This window comes from Xenopus laevis, chromosome 6S (assembly GCF_017654675.1).
Source record: "Xenopus laevis strain J_2021 chromosome 6S, Xenopus_laevis_v10.1, whole genome shotgun sequence".
Taxonomy (NCBI): Eukaryota; Metazoa; Chordata; class Amphibia; order Anura; family Pipidae; genus Xenopus; species Xenopus laevis.
In genome coordinates, this window is record NC_054382.1 from 52887562 (window position 1) to 52900662 (window position 13101).

At 36.9% G+C, this 13101-nt stretch overlaps 1 protein-coding gene across 1 annotated transcript in view; it reads left to right on the forward strand.

The window, feature by feature from the left end:
- Positions 1-4827: 4827 nt before the first annotated feature.
- Positions 4828-13101, forward strand: part of slc6a19.S (solute carrier family 6 (neutral amino acid transporter), member 19 S homeolog) — a gene marked incomplete at its 5' end in the record, with an annotated part of 29587 nt that continues 21313 nt past the window's right edge. The window contains 1 exon segment of the mRNA NM_001094188.1: positions 4828-5058. Within this exon segment, the coding sequence (NP_001087657.1) occupies positions 4857-5058 (202 nt within the window).

Here is a 13101-nt window from a genome sequence, read left to right on the forward strand (position 1 = left end):
CATCAGCATTCTGCTGCTTAGTTACTTAGTGAATTTCGGTTGAGAAAGACAAATATTCGCCAAGTTCATTCCTTCACTGTATCTACTGGCATGACTGGTCTACTGAACATTAGAGGAAAAGTAGGTATTTGAAAATACCTTTGACATTAATGAGAATTGCTGCTGGTAATGGCTTGAAAATATAATTACTGTGCCCTAAGTGCTCACCCACACAAGTGTTGTTGATAATCATTATTTGCTTCTAATTTAGTGCTATTAATATTAAAAATAAAAGTAGTTCCAATCATGTCAACGTAAGACAAGTCTGGTGTCACAGATGTTTTGCTGGGTCTTCTGGGTGCGGTTTTGCAATGACTGTTTACTGGGTTCTAGCTTTCTGTAATTTATATTTTATTGTATGACTATAAAATAAAAGATCAATTTAATAATCACATATTTAGGATGAGTATAAAATTGCAATGAATGCCTTACATAAAATAAAAAGAATACCCATTTAAGGTAAGCTCAAGTATTTGATGTTCCTACAAGCTTTCCTATGTTGTGAACATTTCTAAGAATTTTAACACTCACGCATAGGTCATAATCTCTTTCAAAGAATGAACAATTTTTAAAAACAAACCAAATTCATTTTATGAAATAAATAACACCTCTTGCAAAATGAAAAGACAAGTAATAATATTCAGGGAAATATGACAAAAGAGCTGTAGGGCCCTATAGGGATACAGGCCCTATAGAGTTAATCTTTTCACCATTTCCTTGGGTTATTGGGTAGAATCCCTGTTACAAAATAACCTGTACAGTGATAGGCTGAGAGATTTGATGACACTGCTCTGACACACTCCTATATAGTGTGTGCAGGGAGTGGCCTCTTCCTCTTTTGCCTCTGGATGTGATTCCAGCTGGATGTGCTCAGGGGGACTGAGTGCAATAGGCCCAGAAGAAGGCATGTGTCCAAGTCGGGGACCAGGTAACCCCGTGAATGAGGAACAGATATACTAGGGCAGACTTGTCATAGTCTCTCTAGGAGAGAAAGGCAGAGAGGTGAGAGAGAAAGAGCAGCTGAAGCTCCAACAAGGATTTGCAGTAAGGGAGTAGCTTCCCAGAGGCTCTGTGTGTTGCCTCCAGTCAGGGACCTCAGTGAAGAGGGACTGTAGGGTAGAAGCTGCTTTCCTGACAACTTCCAGGAGGGAAAGGTTGTACTGCATTTGCCTGTGTACTCTCTGTGTGAGCCTGCCTTTGATCTGTGTGAACTCTCAATATGCTGTTTTCCTCAACTCCTGCGTGAGTACTGAAACCTGTGGTCATTTGCCCTTTTTGGCATAATAAACCGTTCCTGATTGTTAAGAACCTCCTGGCGCCCAAGTTGTTTTTGTGTGCACAGTAGCCTGGGGGGATGTAGTTGCACTACACCATAGAGGGAACACTTCCACTTATCGAAGGCCCTGCCCTGGGTGTAAGTCGCGTGTAATATGCAAAATCGAAGTAGGATGGAGCACACAAAATAGCAGCTTTTACTGCAAAAGATTTATTGAGCACAACATATTTCGGATCTTCATGGATCCTTTTTCAAGTGTAAAATACAAAATGAATACAGAAACCTTTTTAAACCCCAAGCACACCCTAAAACCACTCCTTTTTTGGTGACATCACCTCCACTTCGATTGGTCCCAACGATAGGGAAAACCTTCTTAATCCAGTGCAGACAGTGAATCACACTTCCAGAGATATCTATTCACATAACATTAATCTTCTTAGTAGCACAGTATTTAAAGGTGGGGACTTTGCTACTAAGAAGATTAATGTTATGTGAATAGATATCCATAAAAGCCAAGAAAAAGTCTTCCACCATTAATAAGTACCAGTCTTCAAACCCCTGGCTGAAAGTTTATGACCCTGCCCTCTTATAAAAAGCAAAATCTGTTGACATGCAGTACAGCTGTTATCTTCTTCTCATGGACTTACACTGTCACTACCATTCCTAATATAAGGAAACAATTTACATTTTCACAAATATAATCTTAAATTAGCAATAGACAGGCACAAAAAAGCTGACATTACTTTGAGGTTTCACACCATATAGCCCACTAGTGGTTTACTAACTCTGATTTTAACACCCAACTTACTGCTTTTGTCTGTGGGATTTTGTCACAGAAAAACATGTCTTTTGCAAGACACATAAATTACAGATTTTTATAATTTAATGTCGAGCTAGACATGTTAGTTTCCAAGGTGCCTTCGACCATGTGACTTGTGCTACTGATAAACTTCAGTCACTCTTTATTGCTGCACTGCACGCTGGAGTGATATCACCCCCTTCCTTTCCCCCCAGCCCCTATCAACAGAACAGGATAACAGTTCCATTAATACAAAGGAATTCAACTCCTTAACAACAGATATATGTCCCGACTCAACAGACACTCAAAGAGTATCACTAAAAATTGAATACAAAGAAGATAAAGAGAAGAAACCTTGTTTGTGACTGTATAAAACTTCTCCTTACTTTCTATGCCTTATGAGGATTTCCCAGGTATATGATTCTCATAGTTATAGTTACCACTTAATGTATCCACTTGAAATGTAACCTTATCCACTGTGTAAACTAAATTGTAACACTGTTAATAATCTCAAGGATGCCAGGGAATATTAGGTTACATCAATGTGTAATAGATACAAAAATTGCTTATACCAAATATCAAATTAAAGGAACCAGCGTATTGCGTATAAATATAAAGTGCTACATGCTACAATGATTGTTTTGTGTTCAAATTAATTAATCACCGACTTCTCAGTTAGTTCATTATAAATTAATTATTCTAAAATCAATTCAATCCACCACCTTCATCAACTCTTGACATTATTAACTTATAGCCATTTCTTATAGCCACATGTTCCTTTCCTTCACTACCGCCCATTGCTCACGTCGACGTCAGTGCTGTATCATCGTCTCACTGGTGTGGGCGCAGTTCATATGGAACGCATGCATCTCCATCCTGGCTCTACCCCCACAAACGTCACTAGATCTTATCTCCCCTGTGTTACCTTCCTGAGTGACATCTGGGACACACCACGCCCCTCCACATTTGCCACTGGGGGGACCTAGAATGGAAAACCGTGCATTGTTTTCCAGTCTAGGTTCCCACGGTGGCAAATGTGAAGGGGCGTGGTGTGTCCCAGATGTCACTCTATGTACACGGTGCTATAAGATTTTTTTTATAATTTATTATAATTAATTTATTTTCACAAGTCACTTTACAATTATGCACTTTAGTTTCTATGGAATACGCTAAGTGGGTATCAATTAATGTCATAAGTCACTTTAAAACTGATGAATTCAAATAATGGACTAAATTGAGATATCCTGAGCGACTATCTATAACTACCTAATTGATCTAATTTAATTCAAAGTACCGGTACATAAAATTGATTGAATAAGGTGGTTTCTAAGAATTCATTGTGGTATCATAAGTTAATGGTGTCAAGAGTTGATGAAGGTGGTGGATTGAATTGATTTTAGAATAATTAATTTATAATGAGCTAACTGAGAAGTTGGCGATTAATTAATTTAAACACGATCATTGTAGCACATAGCACTTTATATTTATACACAATATGCTGGTTCCTTTAATTTGATATTTTATTAAATGTATAAGCAATTTTTGTATCAATTACACATTGATGTAACCTAATATTCCCTGGCATCCTTGAGATTATTATCAGTGTTACAATTTAGTTTACACAGTGGATAAGGTTACATTCCAAGTGGATACATTAAGTGGTAACTATAACTGTGAGAAGCATATACGTGGTCCAAACAAACAAATGAGAGCGGACGCACACCCGCAAAACACCCTCCTGTAGTGTAGCCTGGTGCTTGGTAATGGAAGTTTCGGCAGCTTCCTATTCAATGTGGAAATTTACCAGCACTCACGGTCTTAGTTTGCAGGAAAACCTTGCTTTATTCCAGTGCGGTGATGCAATGTTTCGGGGCCATGCCCCTTTATCTAGCATGTGCTTGGTAAAGGGTGTGGCCCAAAAACATTGCATCACCGCATTGAAATAAAGCAAGGTTTTTCTCCAAGCATATCCTGGGAAATCCTCATAAGGCATAGAAAGTAAGGAGAAGTTTTATACAGTCACAAACAAGGTTTCTTCTCTTTCTCTTTTCAGGGTAACAGTTCCCTGACACATGCAATGCTTAAAATGCTCCCATGTCGCACCAAGAGGTAGATGTGAGAATAACACTCAGCAGTAAAAATCCCTCTGTGACTCTTCCAGTAGGAGAACCAATACATTATCTGAAAGCAGTTCCATCGAGAAGAAGTGGCTCTTAGTGAAAGTACAGGATCAGGCAAAATTACCTGAGATTGCAGCCTACACACCAATATTACAATGAAAAAAATACACTATGTTGATTTAGGAATACAACTTTATATGGTGGAGTGAATTATTTGTAATATAAACAGTGTAATTTAGAAATAAAAAGTATAGAATAAAAAGCACACTAGGATCCCATTAACCTGATATAGGACTTAGAAAATAAAGAGCATACACTAGCACACATATGTTAAGGTAATAAAAGCATATAAAAATCATGGGGAGGGACAGGCATTTTTTAAAATGACTCCATAAACAGTAAAAGTTAATGGCTTTTGCAATGACACATATTCTGCCTTTGCAACAGTTAAACTAGCACTAAGTGAAGGTTTCACTGATAAGCCATTAATAATTATAAGAACTGCCTTTAAATTAGAGGTTCTGCTGAAGTAGCATTTGCTTAAGTTGACAGCCCATTCTCAACTTGCCCATTTCGTTTTACCACCTACAACTGGAAAAGGTGTCTTTGAGAAAGGTACATCATGGTGAAACTTGTTTTACCAAACCCAGGACTGGAGAATAGGATACAAACATATGAGGAACTTGAAAAGCTAGAAACAGAAGAGGCAAGTGAGAGACCACAATGGGATAACAAGGCTCAGTATATGCTGACATGCATAGGCTTTTGCGTGGGACTTGGAAATGTCTGGAGATTCCCATACCTTTGCCAAAGCCATGGTGGAGGTACAGTATATTTTCAATTACATTTTATTCTTATGAGTCTGAACTGAGCAGCTGTTAATATTCACTACTTACACATAGCGCAATTGTAAGTATAAATTGGATTCAGAAAATGCTGTTAAATAATGAAGCATTTAGCACTAAAAGCTTTACTTGTTATTACACTTAACCATAAAAAAGAAACAAATATAAAATAAAAAAGTTTTATTATTTTGCAAACGTACATTTGATTTACATACATTTATGCCTCAAAATGTCTGTTGATGTACCATTTACAACAATGCAATATGATAAAACACCAGACACAAGATCTTGACCCTTTTTCAAAAAAAGTTTTGTTTTAACAATCTTTGTCTTGCATTATGAAAAATATTATTTTAATTAAATCATATGGGAACAGTTTGTCAACTCAGTTGTACATTGTACATTTAAATATGGGTCCTGGTTCATTTAAAACGAACAAGTAGAAGAGGTACATGAACCTAAAATGTACTTGAATTCAAAATATTATGCAGGAAAAAGAATTCAATGACCACAAATGTTAACAATTAACATGCATATGCATGCTTTTTTATTTTGGGGAGAAAACCCTGCCTGGAGTGCCTGGAGGAGAACCAAGCAAGCATGAGCAGAATTTATATATACTGTATATTCCTTGAAGATTGTGTCCTGGCTCAGACTTCTAGTGATGCTCCCCAATGCAGCACCTAAAATTAAATCAATGTGATCTGGATGGTACTGGTGTTTTGTTATTATAAATGTTGGATTACAACATTTTCATGTGTATTATGGCCAAAGATTGTGTGAGAAGAGAATATTATTCATTTCCTTATATGTGAATGATACCCACCTCTTCTTAGCAGTGAGATTATTATCTGTTATATTCACCTATTTGAGTGACAGTTCATATTGAAAAAATAATGCCTCACAATGGAACTTTATGGCTATTTACTGGAGAGCAACATCTGATTTCCGAGCCTCCGTCCTGACATGCTGTTAGTTTATTCAGGATATTTACTCTATAATATTCTCCCTAGCTAAAGAACAATTTTTGTTTTGCATCATGAGAAATATTTGTGTACTAAAATCATATGGGAACAATGTGCCAACTTGGCTGGGAATCTCTCTTTAACATTTCTGCTAGTTTCATATTGTATCATGAAATCATAACAGCTGATAATTTGTACTACATGTATTTTAATACACACCGGGGCACATTTACTAAGGGTCGAATATCGAGGGTTAATTAACCCTCGATATTCGACCATCGAAGTAAAATCCTTTGACTTCAAATATCGAAGACAAAGGATTTACCCCATTTAGTTCGAACGAACGATCGAAGGAAAAATCGTTTGATCGAACGATTAAATCCTTCGAATTTTAATCCATCGATCGAACGATTTTCCTTCGATCAGAAATTACTTAGAAAGCCTATGGGGAAGGTCCCCATAGGCTAACATTGGTGCTCGGTAGGTTTTAGCTGGCGAAGTAGCTAGTCAAAGTTTTTTTTTAAGAGACAGTACTTCGACTATCGAATGGTCGAATAGTCAAACGATTTTTAGTTCGAATTGTTAGATCCAAAGTCGAAGTCGAAGGTCGAAGTAGCCAATTCGATGGTCGAAGTAGCCAAAAAAAAAAACTTCGAAATTTCAAGTATTTTTCATTCTAATCCTTCACTCGAGTTAAGTAAATGTGCCCCACTATCTAATTTAAATATAGCTTGATGTTCTTAGCCAGTGATCCCCAACCAGTAGCTTGTGAGCAACATGTTGCTACGCAAATCCTTGGATACTGCTCTCAGTGGCCTCAAAGTAGGTGCTTATTTTTTAGCTCCTGGTTTGGAGGCAAGTTTTGGTTGGATAAAAACCAGATGTACTGCCAAACAGATCCTCCTGTAGGCTGGCAGTCCACATAGGGGCTACCAATAGCCAATCACAGCCCTTATTTGGCTCCATCCAGGAAAATTTTTGATGCTTGTGTTGCTCCCCAACTCTTTTTACATCTGAATGTTGAAAAAGGTTGGGGATCCCTGCTCTAAGCCAATACAAAGCACAAATTAGAGCAATAGGCCAATGGAATTGTTTGATGGCTATCACCCTGCCTTGCACTGACAAACAGAAAACAAAGGCAAAAGCTTTTGACACCCCCTTCCTCATGTGAGAAATTCACCCGAAAACAAGAGCTGTCTCCAAAAGCTTGTTCCTTAACTGTTTGCTTTTCAATAAAAGCTGTAGGGTGATAGCAAAGAAATCCATGTGCCTCTCTGTAATTGCTATAACAAACCATGATAAATGAAAATAATGAAAACTATAGTCAGGTTAGTGTGTCCATGTATATTGGATTGCACATAGGGTTTTATTGGGGCACAGTATGGATACTTGTAGACCTTAAATGTCAATTTTTTTGCTTGTTATTAATCATGCAGCGTAGTCCTAAACTACTAACATTAGAGAAAAATCATGTTTCTGTGCCTGGACTTTTATTCATGCTACATTTACATACAGAGTGAAGTTAGAATAATATCTCTTGTTACAGTACTTGTATATGCAGAAATGGCTGCCCTGCAAGAGCTACATTTCTGCATACTGTACTTAGTGGCTAGAGCTCTGAATATAAGCAGTGGTGGAACTACCGGTGCAGCAGGAGGTGCGAGTGGGCCAGGGCCCGCACCCCCACAAGGCCCCCCGGCAGCCCGCGCGCCACTGAAAATGCGGGCCCTATGGAGGGGGATGGGGCCCGGCTGCGCGTCACACACCAGGGCCCGCCCCCTCTAGTTACGGTACTAAATATAAGATATGATAGACATAAACTAGAGTATAACTAGAGAGATAACAAGAAATATCCAAACCTAATTGTGGCTTACAGATGAGGAAGAAACATAATGTGGTTAGACTAGTGCTTGAAACTGTGGACTATATAGTGCATCAAGTAACAAATATAAACTTGTAATTGGATTTTCAGAATGAATAAATGACTGACCATTACCTAAAGAAGGTATAAATAATCTTTAGAATATAAATTCTTACCAGGAACAAAATAGGTATTCTATTAATTTTCAAGTGGCTACACTGCTTAGATGCGAGAGGTGAGAGCATTCACCTGGAACATCTATAATCATATGGATATTAATTGCACTTATGACTTTGTGAAACATGGGGTTTAGAGCAGGGATGTTTAAAACAGGTATTTGTTGATTTTTACATTTATTCTGGGTCTAAGCTTTGGAGTCAGCATTGTCAATGTGTTTTTCTGAGATACATGTCACTGGCATTCAGTGGGATACTAAGTAATGATTCCGTGCCACGCCATAAAATGAACATAAAATTAACAGTCCCCCGTCCTCACGCACAAACACTTGTATGATTTGTTTAATTATTACAAAATCCCAGCTTGTCATTTCAGAAAGGGGTTTTCCTAGAACAAGCTGACATAGCAGTCCTTCTCTATCTGTTATTTCACTAAAATATTTAAATACTGGTCTAATAAAACACTTGAATTATGGGACAGATATTTTATTAAGAAGTGAATTCACATTTCCGTTTCAACACTATCACTTAAATAATTGTTAGATTTTTTTACTCCTTTTGTATGAATTGTGATGTTTTGTTTAAGAAAAACCACGCTAAATAAATGAGGATTATCCTGGGAATGTGATGCCAAGAAATGACTGGTGGGCGTTTGTCCATGGTCACTGGACCTTTCAGCACAAATCACATTCTTTTTAGTGGCAAACAAGATCAGTAGAGATATCAATGTGCTCAAAGTAATTCCTAAAACATTTTGTCCAAGGCCCACTTTTTGCTGTCCCCAGTCATTACTAGCTACTAGCTTTTTAATCCCTAGCCTATTTATAAATATTTTACACCACTTGCATGTAGGTAGGTTAAGCCCTTCAAAACTGCATGACTTTGTTTAAGGGTGGATGTGCCTCTGCCCTTTGTCTCTGTGTTGCAAGATCCTGTTTGTTCCCCCTCAAGCTTCAAGTCCGTTTACAGATGGGCCCCCATCAACCCAAGTCATTAATTTCTCTGGTAGTAACTGTACTTTTGTGCAAGAATGAGGAATTCTTACCATACAGATGAGTTAGATACATACAACTATGTAGAATTACAGTGTATATTATTTATATATTTATACAGATATTAAAGTTCTGTGATATGTTCAAGAATGTATTTTGAAAACAGATCCTTATAGTGAGATTCACCAACTAGATGTAACATAATTATTCGATATGGAGGGGATAAAGTTGTAGATTACTGTGTCTGGTCCTCTTTTACCTATATAGTGAATGGTTGGACTAGCAAGCCACCCTTGCTAACTAAAGAGGACACTCACTTAAAAAAAATATATTTTTTATTCCTTTTTTTTTTTTGCTTAATAAAAATAAAATGTAATGTGAGCAACTTTCCATTATTCATTAATTAATAATGTTTAATAGTTTAACATTCTTTGTAAATGTCATTGCAACTGAAAGCAGTACTTGTATATCCCTTTCTGTTCTGTGAGTCTGACAATAAAACAATGTAGTAGGAGTCACATCTCCTTCAAGTTTGTTAATCAGCTTGTTTGCCACATTATGCCAGGGGACAAAACCAGAGTGCAGAGAATGCAGTCAGACAAAAAACGCTTTCAGTTGCAACAACAAATATTTGAAACTATTGAAAATGTTTAATTCATGTACATTGAAAAATTCTTTAGAATTACTTTACTTTCCCTATACAAACATTGTTTTTGGGTGGAGAGTGCCTTTAAGGTTTTCTTAAATATCTGAGTAGGATAAGCTCCTTTTAGAATCTGTCACTAGTTCATCTCTATAGTGCTACAGGCATTATAAGCAATAGACATGAGATAAAGCATGTTGAGCATTTTACACATTTACAAGTATTTTTTCTGAAGGCATTTACAGTTATTTGATTAAGAAACATAACAATGCAAAATGTCAATGTATCTACTTTTTTGGAATCCTTTAAAATGGAGCCTGTTTTGCCAGTTATCACAATAATTCAGAATATATTGCAAAACACAGTTCAACAATGCAGAAAGAGCTGATGTTATGTGTCATCTACTTTACTTTCCATAATGAGTGTTTTTAATTGAAAGAACCAGAGTTTCCAGAATAAATATATTAATTGTTCTAACACCTCTTACATATTTCCAAAATTCTGTGAAGAGTGCAAAGAATCTCATTGTTGGTGATAAAATAATCAAATGTATTGCTTCACTGCAAAAGCCCCTTTTGCTTCAGCAGTCAACAAAACATACTTTTTAATAATTTACTGTGGTTTTGTTAAAAATAGAATTTTTTAAGAGTGGGAAAATGCATAATCACTAGGGACATGGTGCCAAGTTGTATATTACTTACCTGAGATCCCTGGCTTGTGCTTCTGGTTGCTGAGAACTGCACTGGCTTTTAGGAGCACCTTGTTGCTACCTTCTTCCTCTTCATTGATCCTCTGTATGGCTCTTGGCTGGGTGCACATGCACATTAGAACAAAAAGCTGGCTTTTGCTCAGTTCAGATTTTTGGTCTATTGCACATGTGCACTGTGAACATGTAACAAGGGGTTTCTAGCTGATGAAAGAAGATGTCAACATGGTGCTTCTACTGTAGTAATCTGGGCCAGTGCAGTTTTCAGCAAAAAAGAACACCAGCCTGGGTTTCATGTAAGCAAACATATTTATCCCACAATGTAATATATTATATTATATTATATATATATATATTATATATATATATATATATATATATATATATATATATATAATATATATATATATATACACACACACAAAAGCCAGCAAATACTGTAAATGATATCCTTTTATACATAAGAGCAATGAATATCTTGTAAATTATATCCTTATAAACAGTGACTAGTGATTTCATCAGTTATAAATGGTGAGTAGTGATGTCATTTTGTCACATGACTCACTAAAAAAATATATATAATAGCATGAATGAGGCAGCACTCACATTTTGCATAGTGTATATTAAGTGAAAAAATTCACATTAAAAACAGGCTACGTTTCGGGCATGCAACATGCCCTTTGTCAAGCCAAAAATCATATATCATACAGGTGTACAAGGTCACATGTTTTTAAAGGGGAATTAACAGGAAGTGACATCAATGTTTCATGCATGGTTATTATCTATACAAATCACCCTTCACATTATAGTCTATACATGTTACTTGTGCTTTAAAGGAAACAATTGGATTAAATAGAATTCCTTGGGCCCTGTGAGACAAAATGTGGCGTCCTATGTCCGAGATCCGGGACATTTTTAGGAACTACATAGGTAATCTCTAAAAATATTGAAGGTGATACTATACTGGCAACGTTAGTACGTTAGCCAGTTTATATACCTCAATACCACATAGAGAGGGTATAGAAGCATGTGAATGGCTATTGAAGAAAGAAGCCAACTATACTATACAGCAGGTTGGTTTCTTTATGCAAATGCCGGATATCATTTTAAACTGTAATTGTTTCACTTTTAGGGATGATTTCTTGTTACAGCTGCGTGGGACTGCGATGGGGTCCAACGTCACCCCGTCATACGCCAATGCCTTTATGGCTAGATTGGTCGAACTCTACATCTATTGTGATATGGACTATGCCAGCCACTGTGTGGCTTGGTTTAGATACATTGACGATATCTTCATTGTGTGGCCGGCGACGTTGTCTATCTCTCTAGGTCATGCGTCTATTTCTTTGACACTCTCTTATGATATCAAATACAGTTTTTGGATGTCATGGTTTCTAAAAAGCAGGAAGGGGGAGCTGATACAACATTGTATGTAAAGCCAATAGACCGTAATCAACTCCTTCATTATAAAAGCTATCACCCTCAATATGTTAAGAAATCAATCCTGGTGAGCCAACTAACTAGAGGAAATAGAATAGTTAGTAATCCAAATGAAAGACTTAAGCAGCAGAATCTTATGTGCCAAAGAAATTGTGAAAGGGGGTACCCAGAAGCAGTTATTTGTGAAGCTAGAGGTAGGATTGACCATGCAAGAACCAGGAGGAAATACAATACGAGGATTAGTTTTGTCACGTGTTAAAATAGACAGAGCCAACAGATCAATAATACGCTACGCTGTCACTGGCATATCCTCCAAAGAGCATATCTCCATATAGAGGAGTTTGTTGTCCCACCGCTTCTGTCCTATAGGAAAGGAAAAACCTTTGGAGCAACAGTGACATCTGCTCTTACCTAAAAATGTGTAGATAAGTTTTTAGGTAAGAGAGCTGTGGGAATGGCACCATGTCATGGATGTCATCAGTGCCGCTTTGACTTTGTTCATACCGAAACGGGGTATGTTGGACACCTAAGGAGTCACTTCACGTGTGTTTCTAAGTATGTGGTTTATGTTTTGGTTTGTCCGTGTGGTCTCATCTATGTAGGTGAGACCACACAGATGATTAAGTCACGTATTTCCCAACATAGGTCCTCCATAAACTCAGGTAACATGAACCAGCCAGTATCAAGACATTTTTGGGAGAATGGACATAGGGCTGATAAACTTAGATTTATGGTGTTAGAAATGGTCCCTCCACATAAGAATGGAGGAGACAGAGAACTTCGTTTGAAACAGAGGGAAGTAAGGTGGATACACAAGCTTAATTCTCTGCAACCAAAAGGGTTGAATAGGGATTATGATTTATAACTCTTTTTTGTAAATACTTGATATGATGTTCCATATTGCTAGATGTAATTGGTAATTGTTCGTTAATTTGTAATATATAGTGTTAAAAACCTGAAGAGAATATAGAGGGAAATATAAATCATTTCCTTTAAAGCAAAAGTAACATGTATAGACTATAATGTGAACAGTGTATAGATAATAACCATGCATTAAACATTGATGTCACTTCCTGTGAATCCCCCTTAAAAACATGTGACCTTGTACATCTGTATGATATATGATTTTTGGCTTGACAAAGGGCACATTGCATGCCCGAAACGTAGCCTGTGAATTTTTTAACTTAATTTATAATTTTTGCAAAATGTGAGTGCTGCCTCATTCGTGCTGTTCTATAT